Genomic DNA, 22,118 nt, shown 5'->3' on the forward strand with positions numbered 1-22,118 from the left:
GTTCAGATCTGTCCATGGAGAGAAGTGGCTTCAGGTCTTTTCCTCTCAGTTCTCCCACAGCAAGGGCCATGCAGAATAACAATGCTGAGCTTTTCAGATACAGTATTATTATTATTATTCATGATATTGTTAATGAGGAAATGTTGTGGATTAGGATAGATGGACACCTATCGTAGAATTAACAAGTTAGGAAACTTGTAAGAGTGATATATTGACTTGTAAGTCAAGTTTTGCCATTTTGAAGCCACAGTGTAGTACTGGTTTTAAATGGGCTTTTACTAAATGAATACCAGGGAGTTTTTACAAGGTATATATTGTGTGTTCAGGCATAATGTGACAGTATTTGGTTGGACAAACTTCACATTGTTAGATACAACAAACAATATGATTTGTATTTCTTCAGCTCAAATTTCTTTATAGATACACTTGGAAATGACATTTCGCTAATTTCCTGTTGTATTTCACTACTATACTGGGTATTTTTAAAGTCTTATTAGTACTGCTATTTATATATCTCCCCTATAGTTATCTTTTTGCTACTCTTGGGTATCCAGAAGGAAAATGCTGATGAGTGGTGTAAGCCTGATTAAGTGATTTCTTTCAAAAGTGACACATATATTGCAGTGGTTTTAATTAGAGGGTGGGTTTGTTCTGTCAGGTCTATTCCTGTATTAAATGAAGCTTATTGAAATTACTGTCATGCAGACTGGAGCCATAATTCCTTGTGTAACAGTTTCATCAGATCTTTGAGCTACATCAAATCTAGCCAGATCAGTAAAGGAAGGAAAAACTCCATTAAATTAGGAATTCAGTAGCTGATGTGCCTGCATCTGAATCTGCAGTCATCGTATCCACGCCTCGTGACAGTGGACACTGACCTGTTTTTGAAACTAATATGACAACTAAAATTTTGTATTTAATTAATAGATTCAATAATTTGTAATGTTTAACTTATAATGAAAAATATTTAATAACTCTCACTAACTTACGTTTTTGTTGTCAGTCAGACTGACACACTTTTGAATACTAACATTCCCATTCCCAGTTATGCTACTTAATGAATACTCTTTTTGAAGACATAGCCTTACTACTTTTCATACAAATAGTAGGAATACATTTTTCTAAAAGAATGCCAAACTGACAAGTTTTCAAAAGACATACATTATCTTATTAGACAAGTTTGTGGTATTTGGTTGCAGAAACTTAAGATTTTTAGATACAGAAAACATAACTTGACAAACAGCCTAATGAATTTTCTTACTTGTAGCCAAGCTGTCGGCAGACTACAGCTGCATCCTTATCAGACCATCCATCATCACAAATTGTGCCCCACTGGCCATTGATAAAAATCTCCACACGTCCTTCCTTCTTATTCTCACCATCCATCAGCCTGATGGGAGGACCTGGGAATAAATTACTGCTGTCAGCTCACAGCAACAGAAGCAAGAACTGGTACTTTTAGTTATTTTCATTATATTTAGTACAACTGATATTTATTTCAACAAGCCTAATATCAGTGGTTAAAGTAGTCATATTCATCCTGGCTGGCAAAATGAAGCAGTTTGTACAAATTACAAGACAAATACTAAATTCTACTGCACTTTACTCTTCAGCTGATTCCTTAATTCCAAGCCAATATGTGACATAGTTTAGAAATTGACCACCATTCTATACAAATGGTAGAAAACACCTGAGATACCTTTGATACGACACCCATACAAGCTGGATAGATTTTTCCTTAGAGACACTTTATGGGTGAATGTAACTGTATCTCAGTCCATAAATCCATTCTCAAACTGGTTGCTGCTGCTCCTCCTAACCACTCTCTCAGCAAAATAGTACAGCATTGTGTTGAACTTGAACTATTCCTTATCACTTTGCACATTGTTCTGCAGCATGTTATTCTACATTATTTTTCTAGCACTTTAAATTGATTGTTTAATCAGATACTTTCATAATATGAAATTTCAGTTATGTGTATTAGTCAGACTTAGTTGATCATGGTTTCTGCAGTGCTTGGCCTCTAGTTAAGTTTTCACTCATTAGGCAAAGTACATACTTAATACTTACTTACTCTAAAATGCCTCTGTAGCCTGCAAGCAATGCAAATACCCTTAAAACAGTTATGAATTCCTCTGTGGCCTCTTTGTCATGTTCAAGGGCAGATCTCCTTCTCAATCTTTTTGTATGGCATACTTTGTAATCTTTAATATGCTCATGAGAGTTGTCTTTTAGAATAATGGAAAAGACTCTTCTTCATTCTTCTAACCTGTTCCCAGTCTTTTCTAAATATGTGAAGAATTACTTAATTGCACTCTTAAAGCAGTATTTTGAGATAGCTGCATTTGCTATTTAATTCAGATTAATTTAGGGTATGCGTAACTTCTGTATACCGAACACAAATCTGGTCAATGCTAGTTAAATCTGGCCTAAGTCATTAAATGAATGGGGAAGTATTCAAATATGAATACTTGAAGCAAACATCCAAGCATGTTTGCTTCCAATGTAATTTAAAGTATATTGTGTTGGAATTCATACTGTCTGGACAGTTACATGGATTAACTTCACCAACATTCTGTTTACTTACGCTGTTGTGATCTTACTGAAAAAATGTCATATTGTAGTATATCCTATGTCCTTTTTAGTGCTCCGTAATATCTGTGTTTCCTTAAGTCCTATCATCTACTAATTTCTCTTTTTTTTCCATTGAATTTATCCTTACGGGAAAAAAATGCTTTTTCAAATGCTGGGAAGTAAATGGTAACAACATTTTGTCCACTTTCCGATCAGAAATCTCCTAGGAAATGTCAGATAAAATCTTATTTTCTTATTGAACTGATATGTTCTGGAAGAATACAACTTAGGTGAGAATTATATTTCTATTAACCAAATAGAAGCACGGAATAGTACTAATATTTTATTGTTATTTATTTATTGTTTAAGTAATATTTTATTATCTTCTTGTGGTTTAGAAAACATATATATATATTTATGAGCACAAAATTAATATAGCATTCTGGTAGTGGGGATGTGAGAATGTTACCATATGGATGTATTTAAGTGAACCAGACTCCTTCAGCAGAGATATTTTATAGGAATTTGAGCAAAGTGGCACAGATGGTTTGCATCTGTAAAGACAGCAGTCATGGACTGAATTCCTGTTAGTTTTGGTTTGAGAAAATTCTTTCTAACAAATAGGATTTGATATATGTACTGCAACACAAGACATTCATTGGATGGTGAGAGGGCTATACAGAATAAGCCTGTAAAGAGGGAGAGACTCAAAAGGTACATGTGGAAGTGCTGAATGTTGTTATAACAAGTAGCAACATTCTGCAGTAAAACCATGTTGTAGTTTGTGGGAAAAACCTTCAGTCTGTGATTTCAAGGAAACAGGCATATAATGCCAATTTCAAATTTAACTGAAATAATCTTGGGTAAGCTAAACGGCATTGGTAGCAGTTTTCTAAGGCTACATACTGACAAGCTACACGCTTCATGTAGCAAATTGTAAAAATGAAACTTTTTCAGAATTGCTGTGCAACCCATTGTTCCCCTGTAGTTTCTATTGCAAATATCTCATAGCCAGCATTATTGTTTAATTATCTGCATGTGGATTTAGGAATCTTTGAAATTTATTTGTTTCTATTTTATTATGTTTATATTTTTATCACTGTGTAATTGGTATTTTTCCATCATTTCTCATCAGTCTTTTTCTTCTCTTTATTTTCATACAAGTTGGTAGGCCTTTGACATTGGTACTAACTCTTTTATCTGGGTGTGTAGTATCATGCTGTCCTGGTCAGCGACTGGAGCCCATTCACCCAGACACAATGTAAATGATAGGCAATAGTAACACAGAAATAATTTCATGCTTCTCACCCTACCTTCTTGCTGTCTCTGAACTTCTCATCTTCTCCATATCCCTTGTTTTGGATTGTCTGAATGCAAAGCCACAGGAGGATGTACTATTGATTTGTATTCCTCAGTGCTCAGGTATTTCTCCAGCATTTGACACCAGGCATTACTTGGAGGTTGAGAAGTGCCAAGTAAAATTAGGTACACTATCAGGAAGTGCTGAATAGGTTCAAAATCTAGTGGAGACTGAGACAACAGCATCGCTGGAATGTGCCTTTGTTACCATGCAAATCTGGGTTGAGCTTTAATGTTCTGGATGCTTACATTCTAAACAAAACTTGATTACTTCCTGTGATCTTCAGGAGAAAAGTTAGGTTTTTTCCCTTCCTGTTCTTTCCTTGCACCTCTCTGACAAATATTAGGATTTTGAGAATCCTTAAGTATCCTGTACTTTGGTTAGATCTGTATCCACAGCAATACTCATACTGACTTTAGCAAAGAGCTTCCTTACCAAGTGAGCGCTTGTGGCTGTCGTTTTCTGGGTGGCAGATGAGTCTGACATCCTCCTGATGGTTGCAGTCGTGCTTCCCCCACTCCCTCCGCGAGCACTGCAGGAGGTTTGTCTCCTTCCCAGAGCAGATTACATCATCCAGCCAGATGGGCCCGGAGCTTCCTTCTGAGTAGCTCTCTTTTTCCATACCCGCACTTTTTCCATACCTGCACAACACAGAGCTATGTTTCGGTCCACAGTGATCAGAGGACACGTGATCCTTAAGCATGAGAAAAGAAAGTGGTATTCCTGAGGAAATAAAGATTTCTCAAGTATTCTCACTAAGTAGGTTCAGTTAGCATTAAATTCAACGAAAGCACCATATGCTGCCTCTTCAGTAATGGGTTTTTTTAAGGAATTACTGTTACATTAGTTCAAACTTAAGAATGTAATGCCTTTGATTAAGGCTGCTCTTCAACCAAGCATATGGCTGGCTCAATGACTCTGAGGCTTTAAGCATGTTCTTAGTATTCTGTATACATTTAAATGTCACAGTCTGAGACAAAATCCTTTTTTGAATGTCAGCTATTACAGTTTGAAGGCAAGACAACAGTCACCTGCTGAGAGTGTATCTTTGTAGCCAGAGATCAGTAGGAAAAGTAGGGAAGACTGAATGCATGAAATGAATGGGATTTTTCTAAAATGCTTTTCAATACATAACTGTTCCAGGGCCAGGCTGTGGGAATTTCTGAGGTAGTGCAGAAGTACTTACACCTTGAAAATGTGTGTCATTAATTACTGTACAACAAGCAAAGATTTAGAAGAAGCAAACTTTTATAGGGAAGATAGAAATCAAAATCAGTTCTTCTCTATAGCACATGCATTGATCTCAGCAAAAAAGAGAATTGGAAGGAACTCAGTGAATAAAGGCTGCTAAATCATGCTTGTTGAAGGTTTTTCTACCTAAACTAAGGCCTACATACCTCTGTGAAACTGAGGAAAGCAGGCTTTAATGGATTTTAACTTGGTTGTTTCTTTGAAGCACTCAGCTAATATTAAAAAGCAGACTCTTAAAATAGGGTCCATGTAGGGTTCGTGTAACTGTTTGTCATCATGCTCAAGTCACAGAGTCAGATATCCAATATCAAGTAATCTTACTTAAATCCCAGCTGCCAGCAAACCACCTGCGTGTTGAGCTCCGTCCAGCCGTCATCACAGACCGTGCCCCACTGGCCTGTGTGATAGACCTCCAGGCGGCCCTCGTGGCTGCCCTTCCCGCCTGCGAGCCGCAGTGCACCATCTGTGCCCGGAACAAAGGAAAGCAAAAACAAGGATCACTGTTTCTTAGATCTCATGGTTGTTCTAAAGCAAAATCAGTAACACTGCCTTTACTGCATCCAGTTTGGGTTTGTGCCTCTGCAAACTTTAGAAGTTTTTTCCAGAGCTGTGAACTCTGGCTGTGTCCCGTTTTTCCCTGTGATGATTGATGACTGGAGTACCTGTGAGAGGTGTGCAGGAAACACCAGCATCTTCTTTGTGGCCACAGTTGTGTTCTCGCCAGGCGCTTTTTAGGCACTGTTCTATCGAGAGTTCATTTCCCGTGCACTGTACCTCATCCAGCAGCACGGGGCCAGAGCCTTCTCCAAAGTAAGCCTGGCTCCATGCCTTGGCAACACCCCTGTAGAAATGCAAGGAGCACCCAGTCAGAAGGAAGCAAGCTGAAGATTTTCCTTTCATGTGCCTTTGACTTTTAACTTTCCTAGGAGAGATTACAGATGAACAGCTTGAGTATGAGGATTCTAATTTTAATACTCATTTAATATCTATATATAGTAAAAATAATCTAAGATATATATTTCTAAAGTGACTTTCACCTGTTGTCCTCAAAGCACATTAATCAAATACCCAGATAAATGTGATTGTTGCCTGTTTAGTCCTGTAAAAACCACAGCAAAGAGATCTTGACTTGACAAGTGTCGTATCACCCATCAGTGATAGAAATAAGAACAGGAAGCAGACCAATGACTAGCCTTGTATGGGGTATATTCTCTGTCAGCAGAACAGGTTTTGAGCACAAAAAACTATGTTGATTGAAAACACTCCATTGTTTTAGAATTACAGAAATTATACAGTGTTTAACCCTTTATCATCTATCAGGATTTTTCCAATTCTATTTAAAATATCATGTCTTTCGTATATAAGTGTTTGCCATGGTTTGGTTTCTTTCCACTCATTATTTTCTCTGTTCCTATATTCATTCTAGTTTGAAATGGCAAGATTGAAATGTCTGAAGTTTGGACTGTAATGATTTACCTATCTAAAGCATTAGTTTAAATTAACTAAAAAAGCATCTTGTTTTTCCAGTGTATCTGATAAAAATGCTGGCAGAAATGTATAGAAAATATTAAGGAAAAAATCCTTATTCATTAAGCAGCTGGCTGAAATCAAAGAGAGAATGATTGACTGCTCTGAATGCTTTTACAATTTATACCATATTTCACTAAGAGTCTCTGGAGTTAGGCAGAGACAACACATCCCATCATTATAACCAGGGGAATTTGTGTCAAACAAAAATTATTTAGGAAACCAAATAATAAAAGACGTTGCCATTATTTTCCACCTGTTAATGGTAGATTCATATTCTGGAGTTTTACAGGAGTACTACAGAAAAGTTGTGGGTGTGGGAAGCTACTTACAGAGAAGCTTTACTTTTACAGTTTCCAGATGGATTAACAGTATGCAAATTTGGATTATTTTTAGTACTTCAGAACTGGTCTACTGCCACTGTTGGTAAGTTGATTTCACTTCATATTAATTAGCATGTTTGTTGTGACATCTTGCTTACTTGAGAAATTCTGTAAATCTCTAGACATATTTCAAAAAGACTTAGCAGGTTTAGCACCATCTTAATACAATTAATTTACTCAGAAAAACAAATCAAATTAGAAGCATCACAAAACTGCAGTTTGTGATGATTAAATATAAGTAATAAAAAGTTTTAGTATCATCAGGAAGGAGGCAGGCTAAGAGCATTACACTTGTCATTAGTATACAGAAATGCAAAGCAGGGCTTACTAACTCCCCAAACCTATTAATAGCAGCCCAATTCGAAAGCAAGAAAAGCCTGCAAGAAGATAGGCTTTCCAATAGGTATTCCCAATTGAAAATGTGCAGGAATATAGAAATACAACATAAAATAAGCTGGGGGGAAAAAAAAACTCATGTCAGAGCAGCATATTGGTTCCTGTGTTGGCTCAGCAGGAGATCTACAATAATTTTAACTAGTCCAAAGTTCTCATCCTTCTGAGCTAATTTGGGTGGCATGGGTAGCCCAAGGCCTCAGCTACAAAACAAGTACACTCTGGGAATCACCCATTAATGCCACAGAACTTGGTACCTTCAATACTACTTCTTTCACTTCACTGTAGTCCCAGCAGGCTTGAACAGGCAATTTCTGTTCCAGTCTTCTCTGCTTTTACCTGCTTAGTTCTCATCCAGTCTGTCTCAGACATAATCCCCTTCTCCTGCATGGGATACAACCCAGCATCTTCTCTGCTGCTTGCTCCCAGTTCTTTCCCTCTTTGGCCCTACTGGCCTTCCATCCCAATTGTCCTCATCTCCTTTCTCTCTGGTCCAGCAGTTTTCCTCTTAGTCTCCCACCTCTGCAGCATTTTTCTCGAAATACCAATACTTATCTTATGTGGGGTATCAAAATCCCATCTGGCTGTTAAGAAAGTGAATCAAGAAAATCCTCTTCTGCTGCTGTAGCTCTATTTCGGACCATGCTTATTTCAGACAGAATCACTGACAAGCTTAACTGTCAAAACCTCAAACAGATCTGTAGCTCAATATATGCAAACTGAAAACCTTCAGAGATGCGTGGTTTAAACAAATCTAAAGAGATTCTCACAAGCATACCAAAAACATATCCTTCCTGACAAAGCAGAGTTATTGTGCCAAAGCCAGGAGGCTGTCAGACTCTGCAGTAAAATGAATTGTAAGGATTCAAACAGTCAAAAATTTCTTCACCTACAGGTTTGGATTGAAACTTTACAGGAATTTTAGTGAGTTTTCAGTAGAAAGTTAACATTTATTCTTTATCTGTCTGGCCAAACAGGCAAAATTGGCCCTCTCATATGATACTGAAAACTGGTTCCAGGGAATTTAAGTTATTGTCACTGTACCTGAGTCTTCTATAAATAAACTCAGTTACTGCTCCGAAGTATTGGTATGATATTAAAGGAGCATTTTTTTGACAATTACGCTTCTCCTAGCTTCAGCTGAGGGTCTGAGAACTCTTCTGCTTTGCTGCTAGAATAACAAACATGTAGAAAAACAAACCCAAGGCCAAGCTGCCGACAGACAACTTCAGCATCTGCATCATCCCACTGGTCATCACAGACTGTGCCCCACTGGCCACCATGGTAAACTTCCACTCTTCCTTCATGGGCATTGCTTCCACCAGCCAGCCGGATCGGAGTGAAGACAGGGCCTGGCAGCAAACGCAGGATATAGAACAGGTCATTCATGTCCTAAAATATCATTCTGATAGTAAAGAGGGAGGAAGATGGCTTAATGGTTTCTCTGACATCACTCAAGAACCACATTTTCTTTTTTCTACTAGATGGAAAACCTGAAAGTAAAGTGAGTTCCTTTATGCTCCACTCTCACTAGCTGAAAAAGGTTACACATACAAGTAAGCATATTGATCTTGAATTACCTAAGTGTCACAGCATTCACAGACACTTAGTGCTGTGAGGCCAAATACTGAATCAGTCAGGAGAGCTACTTTTCTACAAGTAAGAGCAAAATTGGGTAAAATCTGAAGTAAGAGGTAAAAATTATGTGATGGACACAGAAATTAATCCTTGGGTTTTCTCATTCCATTAGAAAATGCAGTCAGAGCTGTGAAATCTCTTTCACTGTGGAGTCTCAGTTGAATTGTGCACGTATTGTTCCCTGCTTGCTTCCACTCTTTTAAAATCAGCAGCTCTCTTCTAGTGTACCAAGGAACTGTCTTGAAAGCCTCACTGCTAAATAAATCTATAATAATGGAAATAGCTTAAAGCCATATAAAACCCCATAACTGCTGTAATGTGAACCAGGTTATTTTAAAGTTCCACCATGTCTAACATCCAAATTATTTAAATTTGAGTAATATTTGTGTAACTTTCCAGACAATTAATGCTACTATTTAATTCTTGGTTATTAAAAAAAACCCCAAAACAACAGTACTGAGGGCATTTCTCCAATTTCATATTAGTGTGTCACTGATATGGGGGGGGGTATAAATATTTTTAAAGGCTATTTGCAATAGAACCTGAAAAATGCGAAAGCATTTATAATTTTCAGTTTCTTTAGGCAAAACTCTCTTGTTTTCATTCTTTAATTTGTGTCCTAGCTTGAAAAGATTCTCCCTTCCCTCTACTCAAGAATTTTCTAAGACCAAAATTTTCTTTTAAAAGCCACATAAAAGCATAAGTCGGAGAAGAAAGGCAGCACAGAACTGGCTGCAGGCACATGTTTTGGTTTCAGCTGAATAGACTGGCCTTGCCAACTCCCCAGCACTGCCAGCCCAGCCCCACTCAAGGCAGCCCTATCTTAAATCTGATGGCATGCCTGCCCATTTAGTTAGCATCTTGATTAAAATAATATCAAGTATCTTAAAAACATTAATTATTCTTGTTTTCCTAATAATATAAGTTTGACATTTAAAGAAAGTGGGGAAACAATCTTCATTTTACAGACAGAGATTCTTGCTGCCTTACTCTTTCTCACAACCTACATGTGAAAGAAACAACTTGTTGTTGATTATGGAAAGGTAAAAAGTTGTTAAGCTAGGTGCTGCTTGAGGTATTTGGAGCAGTTAATAATGCAATTATTCAATCTGTATAATCTGTTCCAAGAAATCTTAACACTTTTTCTAATTTAATTATTGTATTTATTACAACTTCTACTTAAATAAAACAAGAACTTGAGGAAAACATATGTATTTTTTTTACCCAGGGAGGAGCTACATGTGACAGCAGCTGCCATTTTTTGAGGACATGTCCCATCTTGCCAGGTGTCTTTTTCACATAACAGTATATCTTCTTCATCACCACGACAACGCACTTCACTCCAGAAAACAGGAATAAGGCCTAATCCAGAAAAGGGTATGTGTTTTGCTGTACCTTTTTCCCTGTTAAAATAATCCGGATAGGATATCAGAGTGGGAGGAAGGGAAGTGGGAACATTTTCTCATATATAAATCTTGAAGTAGAAAAGAAAGGGCTTTCTTCAGTAGTGTAAATTCATCACATTTTCATACAGTTCACCATTGTCTTCTGCACAAAGAAAAGTAACAGATGTGACCCAGTTCTCACCATTTTGTTGTGGGATATTTTAGTACAATGACTGTGTTGCTGCAGAGCCAGCTACATTCCTGCTCTCCCAGTTCTTAACTACGAAAATCAACACAGACTCCACAGTCCATAGGTGAATCTACAGTACCAGCCCACTGCAGTTACAGTTCCAGGAGGGGTAATGCCACCAGGTCTTTCTCCCTTATTCTGTCCTTTACTCCATGCAGACATACCATGCTCTGCCCATAAATGCCTTGTGTTGTGCCTGTGATGATGGGGCAGTGCCACCACCTCACACTCCATCAGATCAGGCCCCCACCCATTTTTCTCAATTCAGCCATTCCCATCCACCCAGAACATTTTATAAACAGCTCTCTCCTTCTCATGCTGAATCTACAGCAACACTTATAGAGCCATCTAGCCATCTTCTCTTCCTTGCAAAGCACAATGAAGTTAAAACGAAGCCCAAATATGGTGATATCAAAGGAACAGATAGATGGAGCACCTGAAAAGCACCAGTAATACCTCGTGAGTTCACCTGGTGGTACAGAGATCCAAATTTCTGTGAAACATTCAAGACAGCTCCAAGTTTTAGCTACTGTTTGCTTGGGGCTTTTTTGGCCTGGGTTCAGCTTTGAGCCATTTCTGTTGAAAAGACAAAACCATTCACCCGTATTGCTGAACTACTTTTGCTAACAGCGGCCTCGTTCAGCTGAAATGTTCAGGGTATAGACAGCAGATAGGACTCACATGAAAATGAGGGAAGGAGCCACTGCACGTAGACAGCTGAAGTCATAAGCAAAATCACAGCCTCCAGATGGCTGAACTTTTATCTCATCTAATCCTTATATTTTTATAAGTTGGCATGGTGTGTCCAGATTAGTATTGAACATTATAAACCAGCTTAGATTTAGTTCTGGCTAGCAGTCTTAAAAAGTGGATTAATCATTAGGAATGTCACAGTGCAAGTCTGCTATAAAAGCCCCTTACTGTTTGTAGCAAGCAAAACCAGTGCTTTGGTATGTGAGTGAAAGAAATCTCAGAAAGGCAATAAAGGCAGACAAATTATGCTAAAGGGTGCTGTTGATTAACTCCATTCTGGCAGGAGTGAGAAGTAGTGGTCAGCGAGGACAGTGCAGAGATTTTCATCCTGTCCAGTATGGCTGCAGCTCTAAAGTGTTGCCATTTGCCAAAAACATAGGATGAGTTCCAGGTGTCATTTGGCATACTACAATGGGTGATTACTAGGATAACCCCTTTCCCCTGAGAATTAGGAATTTTCCTGTGATTAGGAGCCCATGTAGAGTCTAATCCTGGCCCCATTTACATTGTTATAGATTCAATAACCTCACTGGAGCTGTTAATTGACACTTAGATGTGTGAGATCAGGATCAGACCACGTAATTCTGCCCATGTAGACATCTCCCAGATGTCCAGTAGAGCAGTTTGTTGAAGCTTGCTGCCCTGTTCATACATTTCACTTTGAAAGCGAAGCATTTGCCACAGTTTGCTCCTGTCCAGATCCTATCTTCAGCTTTCTGAGGAAATACTGATTTCCTCTTTGAAGTGTAATGCGGTTGAAGCCAGCAAAGTATTCTGGGAAGAACAACTTCAGCATTCAAACACTTTGAAACAGAAAAAGCCATCATCAAACACAAAAAGCCCTCAGGATTTACAAAGCAGATTGTCCTTTATACTGAAACGTCATGAAAATGAGTTGACTGATTTTTACTCGAACTGAAACTTACCCAAGTGCAAGCTGTCGACATACAACTGTCGCGTCATTATTGTCCCAATGGCTCCCACAGATTGTTCCCCAGATTCCATTCAAATAAACCTCCACTGTACCTTCAAACTCATTCTTGCCTCCCCGGAGTCTCACTGACCCTAGTTACCAAAAATTAAAAATAAAACAATTACACCTCCAGGATACTCTATTTCTTGGTTAATGCATCCCACACAAAAGACTCTGAATTTCATTTTCCCTGAGTTCTTGTTTCATGGATACTGAACTGTTTCCAAGAAACATTCTGGCACGCCTAACATTCTCGTACAGTGATACACAAATTAAGAGAACTCTTTTTGTACATGAGGAAAGCATTATTCTCCCCATACTGAAACTGCATCATATTTCTGATCCTTCTGATGCTATAACTTAAAGATCTCACAAAGTATTTATAGACACATAATTACTGAAATGTGATTTCCTCTACCCAAATGAGCAAAACATATATATGTATGTGCGTGTGTATATATATATTTATACAGTGTGTGTGTGTATGTATATATATATTTGTGTAAAATATGCTATACTTTTATCTTTCACAAAATTCCATTGACCTTAAGGGAATCAGAAAATAACCACATGGACTGCATAGCTTTTGCTCTGACCCATGTTACATTATGCATGTCATAGATGACAGCAGTTTATTTTAGCCAAAGAATGCATTTGTTCATACTTTTCTCAGACAGAAAAACACTGCATGTATTTCTATTAATTCATGAGAGGTCTTTACCAAACTCTCAGACAAAGCAAGCTAAAAGCCATCAGGAACTGTCTAAAAGAAGTGGGGAGGGAAAAAAATGCTTCTTGAGAGCTACAGAGCACAGAAATCCAAGAAAAATTGCAGATTTTGCATTTTTGTGTTACAGTAGTTTTACTTGAGATGTCTGATGCATCTACTGTTGAAGGTAGTCAAGTGCCCCTGGCAAAGGTGGGAAAAGCTGGTCATAGGGATAGCTACAGAGAAACAGAAAAAATCATGACAGAGCAGTAATTCAGCAAGAAACATTTCTGTTAAATTATCAAACACAGCCCAGCTATATTCAGACAATTCATATTGTCTGAAATCCCAGTTAATCCATCTGCTTCTGTTCTGTGATCTACTTAGAAGCTACACAATCATCCAGTTTGCAAGAGTTTAGCAATGGGATGAAGACAGTCAGTGTGCCTGCATTTCATTGTGTCTGTGTTCATCTTTGTGTAAATAATAATAAAATAGGTAGATCCACTTTTTCTTCTCAGCCTCTGTCCTGGGTTTAGTTCAGTGTATTTTATAAAACCACAAAGCTAAACAACTGCCAAATAACTCAAGGGATTAATTAACCTCATGTTTGGCTTGGCATGTTCCTTTTTGTCTCCTATTTACTTTCTCAGCAGTAACTTACTGTGCAGTAAATTACAAACAACATGTATTTGACTCATGTTACGGAGTGAGCTATCATTCCTGAGAGAGGATTATTTCTGAGTCAAATATAACTATACTGTAGACATGTTGCACATCATTTATCTGTCTTAAAATTTTTTCTCTTTGTGTTTTTCTGTATGTCACAGACAGAGTTTGGAATTCTGTTTATTTCTGCTCTTCACTAGACTTTTGTATAGACTATTATTTTCACTTGAAACATCAACTGCACTCATAGCAAAATGATTCCTGACATACCAGAAAGCGAGTTTGAAGATGTCATCTCCAAAAATAAGTTTATTTTAGTGCATGATTGCTTACAGTGCTGCATGACACCTACTGAAATCAATACAGTGCTTCCTGAGTACACATTACACAATGTTTCTATTCAAATATTTGAATAAGGGAATACTTGAAGAATAAAATTTTCTTCTAAAGTCTCCATGGCAGAATTTGGCTCACTCCTCTTTCTGTATTTACAGGTTTCCTAATGACGGTGGAAGAACTTAGTCATGTACACACAGCAAAACACACAAGAGGATTGCTAAAGGTAATTTTGTAACCAATTTTAAATATTCTTGATTTTCACCTGATAAAATAATCTAGAAAGAAATTAAAAGAAAGCCTATTTTTACATGTAGGTAATATTAAATCTGCCATTTAATAGAGGCAACCAAATATAATGTACATGTACTTTGAAGTGTGTATCAAACTCTGTCATATGAACAAGTCATAATTATGTAGCAAACATATCAAAGGTACTAATGAGAAAATTATTTCTCTGCTGTTTACTCAAAATGTTGTGGTGTTCAGACACCTGGTAGTTATATTACCAGATCAAGAGATACATTAGTTACAGTAGTGATACGTCAAAAAAGAGAACCTCAACATCAAGACTTTCATTACAGTAGCTTCATTTTTCTTTCCAGTATATAAAACTCTTTCTTCATGATGAAACACAGCTCTGTGTTTCCTGTGTAAATTGATCCTAGGGAATTGCAGGATAACAGCATGATCTGCCATGGTGTGTGTTTATGCTGTATTACCGTCTCTTTATGTGTTAATATTTTAATTGCAAGATAGTCAGTGTTTGCAGCGTAAAATTGCCAGGAAACACTTTTTCACTTCATAGGAAGCAAGCAACCTAATACTTAGCATGATTGAAAGGATACAGGTTAATTCTTATTTTCACTGGTTAAGTCTACTGCTGTTCCAGTGAAACACCTCAAGCACCCAAACCCATGTCTCAGGGGCTTCCTCTGTGCTGCCCCTGGAGCACAACAACTCTGCAGAGGAGTGTCTGCATTCCCTCTTAAAAAACATGTCTGGCTTAAGTGTATGCACTGGAGGCTCCAGGTTTCTGGAGTCAGAGGTACAGTAGCGTCTCAGATTTGTAAGCTATAATTTTTCAGCCCTTTTAGTTGCTGAACAAAACTATAAACCCATTGGGAGTAGAACAAATGCAGGAGTATCTACTCTTTCTGCTCTCCCCCAGTCCAATATGGTGTCAGACCTCTGCTTAAAGTGCTTATCAAACCTGCCCTGTCTCAACACAAAGCTCAGCAACAGGGAACAGCAGCACCAGGATCCTGCCCATGGCTCTGCCCTCCTCAGCACTAGTTAGGAAGAGGGAGGATGAGGAGAGGTGATGTGACCCCACAGTAGTTAGAAACAAGGGCACAGGACACAAAGCAGGCCTATGAGACAGCTCTAGACATATACTGTGGTCTTAGGACAAACTTAATTCAGCCCTTTATCAAAAAATACAATCTGCTGTCTTGACAGAAATGCCTTAATTTATAAAAATGAGTATAAATACTCAGAAAGTATGTATGCATTTACTGTCATTTTGTTTTAGCTGAGGTTACTGACGGTCAATTCCTGTTGTTTACATACAGTCTGTTAATTTTAGTTGTCCTGGTATCTGCCCAAGTCAGAGTCTTTCCTATCTGCTATCACTTGAAAGGAGATTAAGTTATACTTGCAAATGCAAGGAAGTAAGGGTATCCAGTGGGTGCTGCTGAGACTTGCTCCAGAACACCTGCCATATAGGCTGAAGATGAGACACTCAGGAAAACAGGGAGAGGAAAACCACCCAGCCAACTTTTAATTAACTCAGAAAAGCAGAAGTGCTTCAAAGGAATTGCACTGTTGTGCTTGGCCTCTTTTCCTATACATTCTCATGTGCAGAGCTGCTGGGTAACTTCAAACTCCGTTTTGTTTTTTATGTTTCACTGGGAATGAACATTGTTACTGTGTGGCTGAATTGCAAATAGGATGGGAATCACTTCCACTTCTGTTTTATGTGTTAGTGCTGCAGAAGTAGTGTTTATGATGTTGGCTAAAGGCATGTCATAGCTTCTTGGTATATACTGTCCGAAGGTTTGCAATTTGGCTGCAAATGTAGGCTAGGAAAATAGAAATCAGAAGTAAAAATTGTCTGTGCCTTTCACCCTGGTGCAGCATGCTCTGAAATGGCAGTTTTAAAGCAAAGCAAAAGAATTAATTTCAATTTTGGAAATCTTTAAAAACAACAAATATTTTTATTTCTGCCCTAATGTTCAAGGTGTTCCAATGTGGAACAGTGCTTCAGAAAGGCCCTGCACTGACAATTCATCTCAGTTGTCTTGGAGTCAATTAGGTCAGTCCAAATTGACATCAAGTGTGAGGGTTTCCCATTGATACATGCTCTATATCCCATGGGATCACATGGTTACTTGTAGTATTTAGAATACATGGGGAGGATCCATAATACATATAAAAGGGTCTATCCCAATTTCAAAATAAAACTATTTCACTGGTTTGTATGAGGTACTTGTAAAAAGCTGCATGTAGCACAGGTAAAACCTAACATTGGTTCAAATCAGTGGAAACTCCCCTTCCAGGATCAGGCCTGACTAAAATCAAATAAATTAATCCTGTTACCTTCAGCAAAATTATGCATGGTGCTCACTGTGATCAATGAATGCTATTGTCTATCACTTCCCTGAGCACTGCTCCTAGACTAAAATTACAGTTATTTTCTCCAGGCATTTTAACCTTGAAAAAGGGTGCCTCCAGCAGAACTACTTTTTAAGAACTATCTTGAGGATCAGTAGCAGTATTGCATACTCAAGGATTCTTATATTAGAACTTTCATAAATATTGTATACACTGAGTGTGTAATGTGCTGCGTTGGTTCCCCTGCAGCACTGAGATCCATCATGTCAGCAATCAATGGTTTAAGGCTCTGAGAATCTAAACTGAAACTGAGCAATGTAACAGGCTCTGAAGGACTGCAGTTGTCTTATGTGGGCAGAGCTGGAGAAAATGAGGGGTCTCACTCTGTGCAGCTCAGGTAAGAATGGTTCCAGAGGAGCTGCTTCTTAGAAGGAAAATATGGGCATTCATGTTTCACTTTAATCATAAGCTATTGGAAAAAACCAAAGTCCCAAAAGTCATTCCATCAACTGCTTGGACTATAGTATAACAGGTAGGGAGAATAATCTAGTGTTTAGATTATGAGTCTGAGGCTTGATTCTTCTCTCACAAAAGTTTAGTGAACCTTTATGATTGACATTAGTGGAATCACCTTCTGATAAAAGCAATTTTAATGGAAAGGTTCTAAAGTCAGGCCTTCCTGGAGATGTGTACTGTATTTCCAGTTCTGCCACTGACCTCTGACAAAGGCACTTAGCCTGTTTTGTATTGGTCCCTCTTCGTAATAGAAAAGCAAATAATTAACCCACTTGATTCAAAGTGCTTTAAATTAGGTGTGGAACAACATAGCATGAACAACATATGCACAAAACTGTAACTATGTGCCACACAAACATTGTGTGGCAGCAGCTGCTCCCAGGTACTGAGCTAGGCCTCGTTCTTGGGACCTGAGTACACCACAAGTAAGTTGTTATTAGCAGCAACTAAAATACTAAATTTTGGCGGACTTATACGGGCTCTGTGTAGAGAGTATGTTCCTATTCATTTATTGTCCTCTCTGGTATCCTTGGTTAATCATGATAAGTTATATATATTTGTATTTCGGTTACTTGCTTTCAAGGCATGAATAAGTAATGTTACCCAGATATTTTTAGAGGGAAGGAAATGAAACACCAAAACCTATTAGATTAAACAGTAAAACTGATTTTAGTCTAGTACTGTACAGTATAATTGCAAAGGCACTTTAAAAAATTTCATTGTAACTGTTTAAATATAAAACAGTTTAACATATGCATAAGCACAAAGTTTAGCCAATTAACTTTGCATATAAGTTATAATATTTAAGCTAGAAAACCCCAGAGATTTACAGGTAAGCCTTTGAATATGGTATTGTATTTAGTTATGGCAGGTGCCTAACACTGAGTATGGGCTTCCTTAGCCCAGGTACTAAAGCAAGAGGTGCAGTGAGTTTCTCTCTGAACAGTCTGTCTCTCTCTAGCTCTAACCACATCATGACATTGCCTCGCTGGCATCTTTTCGTAAGAAAAGAACATACTTCAGGGGGAATGTTGCAATAATCTTTTATTTCTGGACAAATGGCTTGATTTGTGTCCATGTTCCACCTTTAGCCATCTCACAAACTCTCTAATTCTTTCATCTTGCCCCATGGAGGCTTTTGGGCAGACATTGGCCCTGGTGATGCCACTGGAGTTTACCACCAAGTCCAACAGGAACAGATGATCTGTCCATTACAAAGTATTGGCTATTGTTCAGTAGCTGTGACTTCCCTCTTAGCAGGGGCCAACCTGGATTTCCTTTTTCTGTGGGAACAAAGCACCATGCTGAAAAGACTGGAGAAACACAGCTAAACACAAATCATGTAGTATTTTTAGTGGTTTTTTTGCTTAAATCCCCTTCATGCTGAACTTACAGGGGATTCTGAAACTTACTAAGTGCAAGATTGGGTTCTTAGCAATAAACTGCTGTGTTCTTCACTATTATATTAGACTAAGTCCTCATAAAGTATTTTGGGAACCAGACTGAAGAATCAAAAAAAAAAATATTAATATGCTGGGCTAAATTAGAGAAGCAAATGTGGTACCCTCTCTGAAAGTGAGATCAGTTAAAGGGCATGAAGTCTTCTGGGTTTTTTCATCTGTGAAAAAAAAGGTATCTGTTTTCTCCTCCATGCCTGGTATTCTTCCCAGGGAAACATCTGTACTGCATAACATCATTCTGTCTTCTTGAAGGAGTACATTTGACTTGGAACACAGCTTTGGAAGCTGCATTTTTTTATGTATAAATGATCAATAGGGACCTCGGTGCCTCCATATCCTCTTCATGGGGTATTTTGTACCAATACATATAATTGTTCAAACTACCTTTTTTTCACACACCTTCTATGGGTAGTGTTGGATGAGAAGGATAAGAATCCTTTTCAGTCATCTGAAAGTAAATTAATTTTAAAAAACCCTCACAACCCAAAGTCAGCTTTCACAACAAACAAAAAAGTAATATTAACAATCAACCTCCTTGCTGACTTTGTGCTGTTACAAAAGATGTAAAAGGAAGGACAATGAAGCAGGGAATTTTCATTTTCATTTCAACAATTATGCTTGGTCATGTTTAGTATAGCTATAGATAGGACACAATTCTTACTTAGGTAGAAGATAATACCAGAGCAATGTGGGAGAAAATGTGAAGTCACTCAAAACCAGACTGTACATCAATTTATTTAATGCCAACACTGATGAAATATAAAGCTGATCAAGGGCTGGATGCTGAAATTGCTGTTCAGTCCTTACACATTGAAAACTTCCACTGAAGTCAGTGGGAGTTCAGCTGGGAGTGTGTGAGGGGAGCACAAGTCTCTTGGCTCAGCTCACGGATGTTGTTGAGCACCAGCACTAACTTGTGAACCCCATTATCCTAAGACCGGGGGGCAAAGAAAGTCATACTGTGTAAACATCTCATCTTTGGAGCCAGGCATCCTTCTATTTCTCTTTCTGCTGCCACTTCACTTCTGTAGACAAAGTGCTTTCCCAGTAAGTGAACCCGGTTACAAAAAAGGAATGCCAGCCAGCCTTGGCAAGCTGAGCCTACTGAATGCTTATGGCGCAGCTTTGAAACGCTGTTCACCTACCCAGTATTAGAATAGCGGCGGAATAAAGCCAGACGGGACCTTCGTCTTTCCGCTGCATCCTCTGATGCACGAGTTTAACTCTCCTCTGCGAACAGCTTTGGCTGTCACTGGCAGACGGTGTCCGTCCCCTCGTTCCCCGTTTCCTCCAGCGGCAGGGAACCGGTACGGGATGGGAGAACGCCGCCGCCCGGCCAAGGCTCTCTCAGTGTCCGTCTCCCCCCAGCGTCCCTCAGCCCCTCGCACTCTCCCGCTCCGCCGCCACCCCTGCCTCGGGCTCTCCCCCTCCCCGCTTACCTCGCTCGCAGTCAGCACGGCCGCGCTCTGCCGCGCCCCGGCCGGCCCCGGGGGCGCAGCCGGGTCGCCCCTCGCCGCCGCCGGGTAGGGCGCAGGAGCTGCGGCGGCCCCGCGGGGCCCGGCCCGCCGCCCCCCGGCGCGGCAGAGCGGGCGCCGCCGGTGCCCAAGGGCGCTGGGCCGCAGGGAAGCCCCCAGCGGGGCAGCCGGCGGGGGGCTGTGGGGCGCGGGCGGCCGGGAGGCTGGCTGAGACCTGCCCCGGCCCGCGGGCTCCGGGGATCGCCCCTATCACCAGCGCCACCACGAAGCCGGCGAATGTCATGGTGCCAGTCCCGCCGGCTTGGGTCCATCTCCCCCTTTCATCGCGCCCGGGATGCGAGGAGGGAAGGCGGGGCCGCGGCGTCCCGCTAATCCCCCTCGCCGCACACCCCTGCCCGCGGGGGCAGGGCGAGCGGGGCGCGGGGAGGCGCAGCCCCGGCGCTGCCGGCTCCCTACCTGCCCTAGCCTGCCCAGCGCGCCGGGGAGCGGAGCGGAGCGCCCGCTCGGCCACGGGCACGGCCCCTCGGGCAGCCCTGGCGGGGTTTACAGGGGATGCGTCCCCGAGCCCGGCCCCGGGGCTCCCTCCCGCTCCCCCGCCAGCCTCGGGGCTACCACCCTGTACCATCCCTCACCCTCGCCGGCGTCCCTTCGAGTTCTGCTCTGCCCGCGGTCTCACTGCAGGCTCACCCCACCCCCCGCTTTGGGGCTCCCCTAGCAGCCACCTTCTCTGCCCTCTCCCGTGCCTGTCTCTCCCCGGACCTCCGACAGCCTCACAAAGAGCAGAAAGAGCCGGGACAGAGCCTGGCCTGGGGCGCGCAGCTTCGGGGCAAGAGGCCCCCAGGGCCGTCTGGGGGCACAGGGGATGGAGAGATCCCCAGACGTGTTAGCAGGGAACAAAGGGGCTGGAAACAAATGCCGTGAAATGTCTTCGAGGGTTTAGCATTATCCCAGTCCCATGTGCTCTGAATAGTAATCTGCTTATTTCTGAGCCCTGCAGAGGTCTGCATGACCTGATCCTCTCTGATTTCCTTGTCGCACCGGGATGGCTGTCAGTCAGATGGCTTCTTTGTCTCACATCGTTTGGTGGTTAGTTTGGGTTAGTTACTATGTTTTACTTTACTGCTGGTTTTAATCTACGCCTTTCATTCTTGAGGTCCAATTCCGCCTCATGGAGCACGTACGCTTTATTCAGCAATTTGTAATGTGGGTCTGTTGATTCACCTCTCCATAAGGTCCCTTTTCCTCTCTAATTTTTTTGTCTGGGAAGTGTTAATCTGGTTCTTGAGTGAGCACGTGAGTATTTCCACTACCTTTTGTTGAGACAAAAGTCTAAAAGAAAGAGAGTGATTTTGCTTTCCATGCAGAATGCCACATATATCCAGTGAACTGTGCCCTTCCTTTAGCGACCTCCAAACGGTTCAAAAGGTGTAAAATGCAACTTTATCAGTTTAGACTTTTGTTTATAAGAACAAAAAAGCTCCAATGCTAAGGAAAGCAGGTAACGTAGTGTTTGGGATTGCCTGCATTCATCTTAGTTCTGCTTATCTGTGGTTAATTCTTTATGGCAGCATTACAGTTTGTATTTTAATCACTCACAAAGTTAAAGCATACTCTGCTGGGGTTTCTACAGCAACGTGAAAACTATGCTATCACAGTGTCTGTTGCACTTCTTTGTGGATAGAAATGCACAGATTGTTCTTTCTTGCTGAGATTTCTTCTGAGGATATGGATATGCATTATTTAAAAAAACATCAGGACTGGCAGGAATTTAATTTGTTTTCAAAGTATTTGACTATATACAAGATATTAGCCTGAAAGCAACTCATTATGGCCATTTTTAAATTGTCTGA

The 22,118-nt window shown here is 40.2% G+C and overlaps 2 protein-coding genes across 4 annotated transcripts in view; one reads left to right on the forward strand and one right to left on the reverse strand.

The window, feature by feature from the left end:
• Positions 1 to 20,640, reverse strand: part of PRSS12 (serine protease 12) — a 33,381-nt gene extending 12,741 nt beyond the window's left edge. Inside the window, exons 1-8 of one of the 2 annotated variants that reach the window (XM_030946959.1) lie at positions 20,233 to 20,640; positions 12,441 to 12,579; positions 10,351 to 10,529; positions 8,690 to 8,840; positions 5,848 to 6,026; positions 5,507 to 5,648; positions 4,370 to 4,575; positions 1,262 to 1,403 (exon numbers count right to left, since the gene is read on the reverse strand). In XM_030946959.1, coding sequence (XP_030802819.1) covers positions 1,262 to 1,403; positions 4,370 to 4,575; positions 5,507 to 5,648; positions 5,848 to 6,026; positions 8,690 to 8,840; positions 10,351 to 10,529; positions 12,441 to 12,579; positions 20,233 to 20,551 — 1,457 coding nt within the window. In that variant the 5' untranslated portion in view covers positions 20,552 to 20,640. Of the gene's footprint in view, positions 1 to 1,261; positions 1,404 to 4,369; positions 4,576 to 5,506; positions 5,649 to 5,847; positions 6,108 to 8,689; positions 8,841 to 10,350; positions 10,530 to 12,440; positions 12,580 to 20,232 lie in introns of those variants that run through there. The other variant, XM_030946961.1, reaches the window with a different exon arrangement.
• Positions 7,054 to 22,118, forward strand: part of METTL14 (methyltransferase like 14) — a 43,350-nt gene continuing 28,285 nt past the window's right edge. The window contains exons 1-5 of one of the 2 annotated variants that reach the window (XM_030946962.1): positions 7,073 to 7,138; positions 8,623 to 8,868; positions 8,973 to 9,044; positions 10,355 to 10,503; positions 14,360 to 14,427. The gene's annotated coding sequence lies outside the window, so the exon portion shown is untranslated. Of the gene's footprint in view, positions 7,139 to 8,622; positions 8,869 to 8,972; positions 9,045 to 10,354; positions 10,504 to 14,359; positions 14,428 to 22,118 lie in introns of both variants that reach the window. The other variant, XM_030946963.1, reaches the window with a different exon arrangement.

This window comes from Camarhynchus parvulus, chromosome 4 (genome assembly GCF_901933205.1).
Source record: "Camarhynchus parvulus chromosome 4, STF_HiC, whole genome shotgun sequence".
Lineage (NCBI taxonomy): Eukaryota > Metazoa > Chordata > Aves > Passeriformes > Thraupidae > Camarhynchus > Camarhynchus parvulus.